General features: G+C 38.2%; 2 protein-coding genes across 2 annotated transcripts; both read right to left on the minus strand.

The window, feature by feature from the left end:
• Positions 1-1,683: 1,683 nt before the first annotated feature.
• Positions 1,684-3,573, minus strand: LOC110702974. Its single transcript, XM_021880733.1, has 4 exons — positions 3,061-3,573; positions 2,548-2,730; positions 2,352-2,411; positions 1,684-2,139 (listed from the first exon to the last, which is right to left on the minus strand). The coding sequence occupies exons 1-4, from the start codon at positions 3,265-3,267 to the stop codon at positions 1,849-1,851; spliced, it is 741 nt and encodes a 246-aa protein (XP_021736425.1). The 5' UTR covers positions 3,268-3,573; the 3' UTR covers positions 1,684-1,848.
• Positions 3,574-4,836: 1,263 nt separating this feature from the next.
• LOC110702975 (pentatricopeptide repeat-containing protein PNM1, mitochondrial-like) lies at positions 4,837-10,296 on the minus strand. Its single transcript, XM_021880734.1, has 2 exons — positions 8,441-10,296; positions 4,837-5,379 (listed from the first exon to the last, which is right to left on the minus strand). The coding sequence occupies exon 1, from the start codon at positions 10,033-10,035 to the stop codon at positions 8,482-8,484; it is 1,554 nt and encodes a 517-aa protein (XP_021736426.1). The 5' UTR covers positions 10,036-10,296; the 3' UTR covers positions 4,837-5,379; positions 8,441-8,481.
• Positions 10,297-13,820: the final 3,524 nt, after the last annotated feature.

Genomic DNA, 13,820 nt, shown 5'->3' on the forward strand with positions numbered 1-13,820 from the left:
ACAACACAGGTAACCTAAATCGCTAAATTCACTGGAAAAACCTAAATTACACAAACTAAAACTTCATAACAACAAACAAAAGTCACAACTACAACATTTACACATAAAATCATAATTCGAGAAGTGTTTTGCGCCCATACCTTCAATCAAACGACGAAGCTAGTAGCAGCTACCTACAATTTACGCATTAACTACACCGCAGTAAACTTCTGCTCTTTCTCCGGCGATAACCACCGTCCTAGCGTCTTCGTTGCAACAGAGTATAGGACCTTCAGGGAGGAGAGAGAGTGGAGAGACAAACTAGAAACGGAGGAGAGAGAATAAGCTTTAAAGGTAATGAAATTGGTTTTTGAAAAATAACGGGATACAACACAGTCAGCCTTCCACTTTTTTTGTTAATGACTGGTAAATGGCGCTTATGCCCTCCTATACAATTGATATGCCCATAGTTGCTATGCGCTGATATGGACTCATCAGAGATGAGAATTTGCAAAATTGTTGACGTGCGACGAGATTAGAGAAATCGAAATAGAGAATTTGCAAGAGGAGAGAGAAAATGCAGAAGAAGAGAGAGAGAAAGAAAATGAAGCTACATATGAGTTAGGACGAAGGTCATTCAACGCGCAAATTACAAAAATGTCCTTAATGAGGCCGATGGAATGTGAGTCGTTAGATTGAACGAGATCTACGGTCCAGATGAGTTCCTAGTTCCTATTATAGACCTAGGTTCTCACATGATCTTGATTCAATATATATATATATATAATATATATATATAATATATATATATAATATATATATATATATATATATATATATATATATATATATATATTAAAAAAGTAAAGTTTAGGAGGGAAAATTCTCTCCAAAACAAAAAACCTCTGCTTTAGTATAGTTATATATACTACTAGTCTTTACTAAGTTTGCAATTATTATAAAAGGGATGAAAAAGAAAAGTGTTGCAATTATTAAAGTCAAACTATTTTCAGATTATTGATATTCTTTGTAAGAGGAGCTATGTTTATATATAGCTCCTTCCATTTTCATTATTGTCTATTCAATAATATTCTCTATTACAGAAAATATTAAAAAATTAAAAAAAAAAAAAAAAAAAAAAAAAAAAACCCCTAGTATATTTACTCCCAGAATATTAATAAAATGACTTGAAGATCTTTTTCCTCTATTCAAAAGTTGTTCTAATCTGTTCTGTTATAAGCCTGTCAATGGTGATTTGATCTCTTTTATACCTTCTAACACTGAGACATTGATAATTGGGGAGACCAAGCTTTGCGGTGGGCAAAGAAAACTAAAAAAGACCAGTGAACAAGGCTCGGATGGAAGTGAACATCAAGATCCTCTGTGTTTTGGGAACAGTAGAAGGATGAATGCCAAAGCTGAGTCTAATGTGAGCGGAGTTTGATCAATGGTGGCGATGAATGCAGCAAAGTCAGCATCTTCTTTACAAGGTTTTGGAATTGAGATTGCAGGGGAGCAGTGGCATGGCAACTAGAAGGGGATCAGGTTACCCATTGGAAAAGAATGGAGAAGATCAGGACAAGTAGAGAGCTAAGCACGCTTCGGGCCCTGCACCAAGCTATCACAAAAGTACAAAAAAAAATGGAGTTGCTCCACATCGTAGCATGAATGTATACTCAAGAACATACTGCATTTTAACAAAAAAAAAAAACCTTTGCAATTATATAAACTGCACTATGCAAACCGACATACACTAAGTTGCATATTAGCTGTACGATAAGCCTTTATAACTTAAAATAATTTGATTTATAATGTCAACAATTTAAACCACTAAATTTCCGAAAGTGTTGGTGCATGCTTCCAGGAGAGTTAAGTACTAGTAACTCGGCGACAACGACACCAAAATGCTGTTCCACCACTTCTGCCACGGGCCACTGCTATCTCCTCATCGACATAAAACCATATGAAGAAGGGATCTTTGTTGTTTGGCTCCCTGTTTTCTTGATTTCCTAGGCTTACTTGTAAAGGACTGAATGGTCCTAGTTTTATACGAATGCACTCAAAAATGAAAGCCAGTTTTCTATTCTTCCATGAAAATCTTCCTTCAAAGCTCAAACTCCCTAGTGGTCCGAGATACACACCATTTTCAATCCTCTTTGCCTGTTCATATGCAAGCTTAAGTCAGAGTGATAAGTTTGAGGTCCATCAAAGTATAAAATCAAAACGCACTTTCCTTCCATGATGGAAGAAGAACAATCATGGATCCATCATTCCACGCATCCAGCTTATTAAAATAATATCTTACTCTCAATTTCATCATACTTTAGAGGATAACAAGAAAGGAAGATAACAGTCTAACACGCAATGCATACCTCAGCGTCAAATCTCTGGACAGCAGTTAGAGGGAAATATCGTCCACCCTTGAGTTTTTTCTACATAACAATTTTCAAAATTCTGTAACTAGCTCATAGTCAGCACCTAATCATCTGTAATGCAATTACAGCAAAAATGTAGTTGTGTTGAGTAGACTATACATTAAATTAAAACTAAAATGAGCGTACTGCAAACCTCAGCAGTAAAAATGAGCATCCAGGTCTTCCCAGGTGATTTAGATCCTCCAAGTGTCTCAAGAAATTTCGAAGGGTCGAGTTTTGCCTTCTCAATAGTCGAAAGAGCTGTTAAAACTTTGTTTTTATCAACCTTCCTTGTTTTTGCAGCATTCTTCAACACTTTAATACCTTCTTCTACTTCCTAAATTGAATTTCAACATGTTACCTTGAACAAAGCATCATGTATATCCATTCACTCAAACCCGAGTTCAACTATTCAGGCATTAATTCTTCTGCAACAACACTAATTGCCCCAACCAAATGAATCAAAGTATACCCACCAAAAAAATATCAGGAAAAGATGAAAAATAAAGAGTTTTCCCGAGAATAAATTGCAGTAGGAAACTAGGAATACAAATTGAGTGACAAAATCAGCATAAAACAATTATTTTTTATAATTACAAAACTCAGCTATTCATCAAGAAATTATCACCCAAGAAAAAAAAGAGAGAGATATTAGTGAAAGGCTCACTTGGTTGGGCTGATGTAGCTGAAGAAGAGGAGTGGAAGAAGTGTCATTTCCAGTATCTTCAACGGATGCTCTGAGCTTTGTGAAGGTCGTAAGCGACGGAAGGCGACACAAGTTCCATTGATTGGTTTTAGAAAGAGTGAGACGAGGAGCAGCCCAAGTAGAGGATGGCGTTGGCTGTAATTGTAACCACATCATCTGTAATGCCATCTCTACTTTTGTGTTGCCTCTCTACCTGGCTATCATGTAGTGAGTTAAAGTATTTTTTCTTCCCCTTTTGTTATTTAACGCTAGCATTTGCTATACGTAAACAATCAACAAAGTGTTGGTTCATTTGAAAAGATTATTTGTTGGTTCATTTGAAAAGATTCTTACTTAGAGGTTGAGAGGATCGAATCATATCATATGTACATGCTTGAGGCAGGAATTCATTTACCTCCCATATAATCCCAAATGTTGCAAATAACTAAAAAAAAAAAATCGTGAGAATTGAGGCCTAATCAATTTTCTTATTATTTTTAAACAAAAACTATACTTTCTCTATTCTTTTTTACTTGACCTGCTTTTGACTTTTACACCACCCCTCATTTGACCGTCTTTTGTGAATTATATTTAACGAAAAACATATTCGTGTGGAATATTTTTAAATTCGTCTCAATAAATACTATCATAATATATAACTTTAAAAATTTTTAGTTATGGAGAATTAAAGTTATTGATCGTTAAAATTTTGCATTGATAAGCGTGATAAAAAAAACAGATCAAGTAAAAAAGAATGGAGGAAGTAATATGTCAACAATTCTAAAAATTAAATGTATTAATTAACTTTAAAATTTGCAATATTTAAATAAGTCACTTTGACCCTAATATTTTAATATAAAATCAAATATTAGTACTTCCTCTGTTTCTTTAAAATAAGTGCAACATGTTGACTTTAATAGTGTTCATATAAAATTGTTCGACCATCATTTGTGACTTTCAAATTATGAATAACATAGTCATGCGTGGTCTTGTCTCGACATGTGCTTTCCAAATATCAAAAATTATAAACTTTCAATCAATCAATATATCTATATTTGTAACTATAATAATAATTCTTTGGGGTTTTACCCTTCTCATACATACAAATGAGAATGGAGATAACAAATGGCCATACCAAAAGCCGACACCTGGCATCCGACTCGGTTGTAAAAAAAAAAAACAATTTGAGCATAACACGTGGCCTAAGAGAGGCATCAAATAACGAAAGGCTCAAAAGCCCATAAAGCAATAAATCACATATAACGGCGCACTTCGAAGATGATGGAAATAGAGAGCTAAGATGACAAATAGTTGCAAAATTCCTAAAAGAGAATGACATTACAAGTTGAAAATGCAAAATTAGAGAATGAAGACCTAAAGAAATTTCAGGGTAAGAGTGAGGAGGGAGAGAGAGACCAAGAATTTATGAAGGTATTAAAATAGAGCAAGGATAGGAGGAAAAAAAGAAAAAAAAAAAAAAAAAAAAAAAAGTGTTTGGGGAAATAAAGGAAGTTCCTTTGCATGTATGCACCTTGTACAAATACTATTTGAAAAAGGAAAATCACATTGCTACAATAACACCGACTCTTGATAACTTCCAATAAACATATCAATAATCACTCTCATCTCTTTAGCTCTAATCTTTTTAATGTTGTTTACTTAATCAACCCTTTTATAACCAACCTCTATTAGCATTACGATTTTCATTAATTGCTCAAGAAATACTATGTTGTTATTGCATATAGTGATTACCAAAGACAACCGCAATTAAATTCCTAGAAATTAATTTGGCCAAATTGGGGGAGGGGGTAGCGCACTCCCACAACTAGTTCAAAAGAAAAGTGAGTTACAAAGCATCATAGCAAGACAGCGTTGAACCCCTACCTTGTTTGATACACAGCAGAAAAACCAACTGTTATTTGTTCATGAGAGCTTCAACATACTCAAAGAAAAAGAATGTGAGACATTGCAGATATGCAAGCAAAATTTGTACCTCTTAGCAAAGGGCCTTTAGAGAATAACCTAATTGCAATTATCTAAAACCAAGCTGCCCTAAATAAAAAGATTAGTTGATGCTTTATCATACTTAACTATGAGCCAGATGCGTCGGATAGGAGTGTTGATGGCTGTAGAGAAGGCATCACCTCCTTATCGCGTTGTTGACCAACAAGACAACAAATGAAACACCTTTTGACCTTCAGTATGTTCACACCATTCTTATTACAAAGATTTTTTATGAAGTGATTACTCCATAGCAAGGGTAACATAAGTTGAGAGGGAAAGGCCAATGAGATGCAGTACCTGCATGGCATACAAAGGGGTGTGAAATTGTTATCACCAGATAGCACTAACTATTACAAGTATAAACTCAATTAAACTTACTGAAGCCCAAGTCATAAATAAGAAACTAGATTTATTCATTAACATATAGGCTTCATTTGTTTTGACGGAAAACAATTTCCAAGAAAGTCATTTTCTGTGGAAAATAATTTTCAAGGGAAAACACAACTGTAAGAATTATTTCCTTTGTTTTCCTCACAAAAAATATATAGCGGAAGAGAAAAAAGAGAGTAGAAGGATGAAGATGGAAGGGAGAAGATGGAAGAGAGAAGAGGCAAAGGATGTTAGGGGCAAGGAGGAAATGTCTTCTACTCTAGGGATAACAATTTTCCACCTATGGGAAAATTATTTTCCACACTTTCCCAACCTAACACTGGAAAATGGAAAAATGATTTCCGGAAAATGTCTTCCATCAAAACAAACGGAGCCATAGCCACCACTATGATACATAATTATAGTAAGCTAAAATGAATATCTAGAAAACAAAATTTTAACAACTAAATAGTAAAGGTAACCCTGAAGGAATGAATAAGAGACAGGTAAAAAACTTAACAAGTATAAACAGACTTAGTGATAAACGTTAAGCCTTTATTGGGAAAGCAAGGTTATACATTAAAAAATAAAAAAAGAAAAAAAATCTATATCCATGTACAAAACCCCAAGAGCAGAATTTGCAACCCTAGACAAATGGTAAGCAAGAAAGCTAATCCTAAAATCAGGCAGATAAGTAAGCTGCAATCAGATACAACAGTAGAAAGCTACAATTTGTAGATAGTTTCAAGGCTTATCAACAAATTAATCTAGAAGTTACATTTCATATTATGGTGGTTCTTCAGTTAAAAACCCTTCCCCACCATTTTCATCTTCAATTGAGTTCACATATCCTGAAACTAACCTAAGACATGATAGATACGTCCTCTTTTCCACAAATATTGCAACATTTGGATTTTTACACTATTCACACTCTCCTTTGACCATCTATTGTAATGTATAAATAAGAAAATATTTAGTCATGTCTCAAATTCGTCTTGGATTATACTTTTTTAAATACCTGGATATTATAATTACTTATTGGGAAAAATATATTAATTTTTAAAACTGTGCGATGGGAAGCATAAAGCTCTGATGCTGCAATATTTATAGAATGAAGAAGCGTGTAAAAATATTGATTGCACATTTTGTTTTGTTTTTTTTTTTTTTTTTTTAAATGCCATAATACGCCTATGATAAACAATATAAAACACAAGAATCAATTAGAAAAGAAGAATCCTTAGTCTAAGAAACATGGAGGGTGGAGGACAATTATAGTCTCATAGAACCCTTAAAATGTTTGTGAATGGTCTTTATCTAGGCCACTACTACATGTATATTTATTTTCAATCATATAACTGTGGTTTGTCGTTATATACTGAATTTAATTTGATCAGGATTCGATTTTTATTGGAGCCTGTTAGAGAAAATGTGGAATTCTGAGATTCAATATCATGCATTAACTCAATGCATCAAAGGAGCTCAGACATACAAGTGGAAACATACTAAAAGGTCAGAAATTGAAGCTAAAGCCATAATGATAATACATAATCACTGATGTAAGGCTACAGAGTTCAGTTAGAAATTTAGAATATTATTATATTTTCACAAAAAAATATGCAAAAAAAAAAAAAAAAAAGAAGCAAATTGTGATGTGAATAATCAACAGAATAAATAAAATAAAGGGACAAGTTGTCAAATGTCTCTCCGTCACTTGAATACTTTTCACCAAGATTCCAAGGAATAGAATTTCAAGCTTAATGAAGAAAAAAGATGCAGGACTCAAGAATGTGGGTAAGATTGAGTATTAAATAAACTCTAGAATGAAGTTTAGGAAGATAGGCATGTCTAAGAACTTTTAAATCGATGAGAACAATAAAATGCACCTACCTCCACCCCCATACAAAAAATAAAATAAAATAAAATCCCCATGAGTGTCCATAATATGTGAGAGAGCCTCATTAGAGCTATTCGTCAAGGGAGTTTATATGAGTAATTGACAACAACAGGATTTCATTTAGTTTGTTGAAATAGCACAAGTCTTCTCAACCAATGGTCTCATTACAGTACAATACAACCATCCAAATACGAGGTTCAAAATTATAAACATAAAACCCTGGACTTGTAAGGAGTGATGGAAGAGGCACTAGGATAATGCATAGCAGAAAGCTTTGCCCTACAAATCAGATTGACCGAAATGCCAATCCTCTGAACAAACCGAACTTGAGGGTATCACAAGAACCCGGGTGAAAAAAAATATATGTGTCCTATCGTAATTGGCTTTTGTATGTTGTGAACAACTTAATTAACAAGTGGTAATTCAATGAATGTTGAACTTCATGATAGGCTATGTTACTCAAACATAAAGTACCAGGTCAAATCCTTGAAAATCCTACATGTGTTTGGACACTTAACAAATTCATTTAGAACCAAAAACATGAAATTATCTGAGTCTGACAATCATACATATACTCGTAAATGAATTAACAGGTCTGAGGTTATATCTTACATGTCAGGAACTCTTGAAGCTGATCATACAGATTAGACTGCTAATGTGCATTGCAAAAAACCACTCGAAGACAAATCAGGACTACCAACCCAATAATCATCTCACCTCATGCTGATGGATGACAAAGTTTTACGCTACCCCAAGTCCCCAACCCTCTCCCTTACCCGAATGAAGCTTAGACAGCCAATGAGTTAAAATATCGGTACAGAGCACTCATAGGCTGACCAGTAGCCCAGTAATGCAAACTTCAAATTTTCTTTAAAACATAGAGATTTCATGACCACTTAACACCAAATTAACAATTTCAAAACACACTCTTCTTTACGTAACTGACAGGAACAAATCATAAAAAGGCCCAACCGCACAATCTACACATTATGAAAGCCAGTATGGATATTTTCACACTGACTGGCACTTTTCTTTTTCTCTATGCAACATTATAAGAAAATCAAAAAGAAATGAATACAAGAGGGTGAAATTTACCATGTATACTCCAGCCATAAAGCAGCTGAACAAAAACTAGATTAATATGTTCGCCGCATCATATTTTTTGGCTTCTTTACGTAGCTCAAATGAAGCTTCCTGAGGTTTTTCCTTTTCAATGCCATCTTCTGAGGCAATGTCAAACGCTTCTTCCCTTTTTTGATAACCTTTGGCTTCTTTTCAAATCTGGGATCCACCTTGTAAACCTTAGGCTCAATTGGAACTCCATTACGAACAGCTTCATTGAAAAGAGCCTTAGCTTTTTCAGCATGATTATGAGCATACAACTTTTCAATCAATAGGTCATAAGTCTGGACCCCTGGTTTACACCCATCCACTTTCATCTTAGAAAAGACATTTAAAGCAGGATCAATCCTCTCTATTCCACAAAGGATCTTCAAAAACCCATAGTAAGCCTTCTTATCAAGAGCATCACCATACCCTGCCGATTTCATCCTATCAATCATCTCGTCTCCCTCCCCAACCCTCGCAGCCTGATACAAACTCCTAGTGAGGATAAGAAACGTCTTTGCATCAGGATGACACCCCCACTCACCCATCCTATGAAACAACATCATAGCATCCTCTGTATTACGGATTTTACACAAATTCGACATCAACACATTAAAAGTCTCAGTGTTACGGGGCACACCAGCCGCATCCATGTCAACCAAAATGCTATCAGCCTCAGACTGAACCCTAGAAGGATCCTTCTCCCTACAAAGCTTACAAACACAATCAAGGATTGCATTATACGCCACCGTACCAATCTCAAATCCGCCCCTATACATCTCCCTAGCTAACCTCCTAGCCTCCTCAAGTTTCCCATCAACACACCACCCTTTAATCAACACATCACACACATACTCATTAGGGAAAAACTCATTAGCAAGATTCTTAACCATTTTCTCAGCATAACTAGCATACCCATGATCACAAAGCTTAGTAACAATATACTCTAACGATTGCCTATCCCTAGAAATTCCATATTCATTTTCCATTCTATCGAAAAACGACACCGCCTGCGTCGCTCGACCGGCCCGAACAAGACGGTCGATCGACGCAGCGAATGTTTTAGCTCTAACAACACCATTCCCATCAACAAGAACATCATGAATAATCTTAAAATCCTTCCTTCGACCGAAATAATCAACAAAATAAGAGAATACCTCATCAGTGAGCTGAAAATGATCGGATTTGGAAGAAACCCATTTGAAGAAATCGAAAGCAGAGCGACCAGCATCAGGAGAATTGTTGAGAATCTGAAGAATCAAGTGAGAAGAGAGAGTAATGTGGGAGAAAGAGAGGTCAAGGCGTTGAGAGAGGGAAAGAGAGTCGGGTTGTTGAGAGGGTTTAAGGAGTTCAGAGGAGAGAGAAAGGGCAATTTCGTCATTGTTGTGGGAGGGTTCAGAGGAGAAGGATCTGAGGGGGAAAGGGAAGAGAGAAGGAAGATGGTGGTTGTGGTGGTGGGGGGTTAGTGAGGGAGATGAGAAATGGGGTTGAAGGGAGGTGAGAGAAGGTGGAGGAGAGAGAAATGGTGAAGAGGAGAAGTGGCGGAGGTGGAGGAGACGCCGGAGATGCGGGGGGATGTGCATTGTTGGTGGTGGGGGAGTGGGCGGACTGCGGAGGAGGATTTGAGTGAAGCAAAGCAGTGTTTCTGGGGTTGGGCCGTTGGGGGTTCTGTAATTGTTCTGAATGAAAGATAACTCAGTCAAATGTCAGAAACCCTAAAACAAAAAAAACGAGTTAATACATGTTACTTTGAGCCGGCCCCCATTGATCTTCAAGATTAACATATTATGTTTATCTTCTGTACACTTCGGCAGTCCTTCGTCCACTTGTTATTCTTTGGTGGAAGAAGTTGCGCTATTGTGTTGAAACATTTATGTAATAAATGTGCTTATAAATATTTTACATGTTTATGTTGTTCGGTGTTGTATAGTTAAAACGACATAGTATAATTATCTAATGTACTTAATAAGTTATAAGTTGTGTAACTTAAGTATATTATTGCCTATTGATGGTATTAAACGTTTATGTTTTAAAAGTAATGTTTTTTAGAAACATATCTTTTAATGAATATTAAATGTTTAGGTGCATGTTAAAAACAATGTATTTATCTTGAAAAAAAACTTATCTATAAATAGAGAATGTCGCATTTGTGAAATGTATGTCATGGAAAGTATGTCATTCTCTTGCTTCTCTCTTATAAGTTATTCTCGAGTTTTCTTCTAAGAGATTTGTGATAAGCATAAAACACAAACCATTGTTAAACTAGCCTTGTAAGAACAACCAAGCCTAGTTGGTCTTCTTTGTATCTCAATAGTATTACCGTGTTAACTCCGTTGTTCCAAGTGGGTCGGTAAATTACTATTAGGAAAGCGGCATTCAGTTACGTGCCTAGAAGAACATACCTGGTTCACCCCACGTTACTTTTCTAACATGTTAGCGGCAAGTGGTATAATTAACGCCAGCTATATGTTAACTCTGTTTGTGGCTTATGTGACGCTGTGATGATACAACAGTTTACTATAGTTTACGCTGTTTGTTAACCATGTTTGTCATTATCGTCACATTTATTACTCACCCTCATGTACTGGTGGGGCTGGTCTTGGGTTCAAACTTCAAACAGCACACCATGAACATCTGAATCCGATTCCTTGGTAATCTGAAGGTCACAAATTAAAGGACAGAGGCAAGACAAGGTTGTAGCTCCTCGTCGTGGTGTGGTTTCAGGTACGTTATACATAGATCTTTGTAATTTTAGTTTAATATCTGTAAAACTATACTATGGATTGATCTATTACGTCTATCTTTGTAATTTTAGTTTAACATCAGTAAAACTATATTATGGATTGATCTATTGCATCGAATGGAAGCTTTTTCTATGAATGATGCTTTTTTTCATATGGGCTACATAATTCTTTATATTATGCATGTAGTTTATGCTTGGATCACGTGTAATTACAAATTCTTGGATCTAGAAGGATGTTGTAATTTTAGTTCAGCATACGAGGGTCGATTGAAAGATGTTTTGTGGGTCGATGCTCATTGTTTAGGGTAAAAATACCCTATGCCACGTGGCCCAATAGCATGATGACACGTGGTAGCCCACCAGAGGCCCACCGGGATCCAATTGGATGCTGACACGTGGCATCGTACCCTCAATGGGGGAGCAGATCCTCATCTGCTATAAATAGAGGAAAATCCTCATTTATTACACATTCATAAATACATACACAAAACTCGAGCAATATTAATTGTTGAATCTCTCTGAATCAGTGAGAAAAACCCATTTACTTTTCGCACGTTTACTCATCCGGAATCGTACTAACTTGGTCGTCGGAGGCGAAACTCCACCCAACCGGAGTTTCGTGGTTTTGCAGGTACAAAAGTCAGGCGCGCATACTCAGTATTGTAACTCTCCCGAGGGACTAAAAACACCCGAAACATTTGGCGCCGTCTGTGGGGAGAGCACTACTAAGATGGCTTCCGACACTGTACCGAATACAGAGGGTAGCCGGCCTACGACTGACCCTGAGGTCCATACGGACCATGAAAGTGGCAGTGGTGACGACTACGAAGTCGAAACCTACATGGCCCCAGACAGGTCATTTCGTTCCAGGCGCACCCGTTCCAAAAAAAAGAAGGAACGGGGCCAAGGCAAAATTGGACCCAGCAACCCAGGCGGCAAGCCTGCTGGGCAACCTCAGGCGGCGGAGGGTAGTGCCCCCGTCACCAGAGACGAACTCATGAAATTCATGACGAGTTTCAAGGGGGAGATAAAAGACATAATCAAGAAGTCAACTAGCCCCAGCAAGGGTCAGTCGGCAAAGAAGGCTTCTGGGAAGAAACAAATAAAAGACCGGGTGCCTACTCCTCACCCCAAGCCTAAGGGGACGGATGGGCCCCTGATCGACCTTTTAAAACTTTTTTTTCCTGAATTAGGGCAACGAAAAGCCATCCGGCATACACAGCCGAATGGGTCCAAGAAGACTTTCTCTGACGCCCGGATGTTCATCCAGGAGAAGAGAAGTCAGAGCATGTCTCAGTCGGCGTTAACGTCGACCTACCCAGACAGTTTCCAAAATGCTTCAATGAAGCATTCGGAGACGCAACAAGGGAGTCAGTCATGCGGTGTGTCTGCGCGTACTGGCCCTCACGTGATTCAGCAGGCTCCGTATGTGCCCCAACAGCAATACGCCCCGTATGGATCTCCATTTCATGCAGTCGGCTCCCTTTGGGGGTCAGGCGGCATATCAGGTCCAGCTTATGGACTGGCAGCTCCGGTTGCTAAACCTTGGGGAACAGCCTTCGGCTTCCTCCCGGGAAATAACCGAGGCGGTACAGCCGGCCAAGGTTAAAAACGTGTTGGTTGGTGCCTACGACGGTACCACCAACCCTAAAGACCACCTAATGGCATACACCAACCTCATGTACCTACAGGGGTTGGATGATGTCGCCTGGTGCAGATGTTTCCCGGCTACGTTGAAGGGCATAGCCCAATGATGGTTTGGCAACCTGCCAGCCGGGTGCATCAATAATTTCAAGACGCTTGCATACCTGTTCGCGTCCAACTTCTCCATGAACATCCCTGCCAAAAAGACAAGTCTCGACTTAGGGGCTATTCAGCAGGGTGACAAGGAGGGACTTCGGTCCTATGTCAAGCGGTTCAATCTGATGAGAATTCAGATTCAAGGGCTGTTTGAAAAAGTTGCATACACATAATTCTTCAAGGGTCTGAAGGACGGGTCAACTTTCAAGTTTGACCTGGTCCGCAAGAGGGTTGCTACCCTCCAGGAGGCGCTGATGGAGGCCGAAGCCTATATACAAGCGACGGAGCTCTGTGCCGTCAAGCACTCGTCAGAACCCAAGAGGTCCGACAGGAGAGACAGCCGACCTTACCAGCCGGCCAAAAAGGAAGAAAAGAAAAGAAAAGAAGTCTGGGCAGCGGACCGCTCTGGTCAGCCGTCCCAGAAAAAACAGAGGAAGTTGGAACTGTACGTCCCCAAGTACGAGTTCAACAAGGACTGCTCCTCCATCCTCATGGAGATAAAAGACCGGTTGACCCTTAAAAATTGGCTGCCATGAAAAGCTCTGTCAAGAATAGGGACAAGAGCAAGTACTGTCAGTTCCATGAGAATGTCGGCCACGACACCAATGGTTGTTATAACCTCAGGCGACTATTGGACCGCCTGGCTGACGAGGGGGAATTGAAATCCTACCTGGTGAAGTCCAAGGGCAACCCCAAGTCAAATGGGGGACAAATGTCAAAGAAGCCGACTACCAGCTCTGAAACTGATGAAGAGCACATCTTCACCATAGCAGGCGGTTTCGCAGGCGGAGGTTCTACCATCCGGGGTACTAAGGATAACATCCG

This window comes from Chenopodium quinoa, unplaced genomic scaffold (assembly GCF_001683475.1).
Source record: "Chenopodium quinoa cultivar QQ74 unplaced genomic scaffold, ASM168347v1, whole genome shotgun sequence".
NCBI lineage: Eukaryota > Viridiplantae > Streptophyta > Magnoliopsida > Caryophyllales > Amaranthaceae > Chenopodium > Chenopodium quinoa.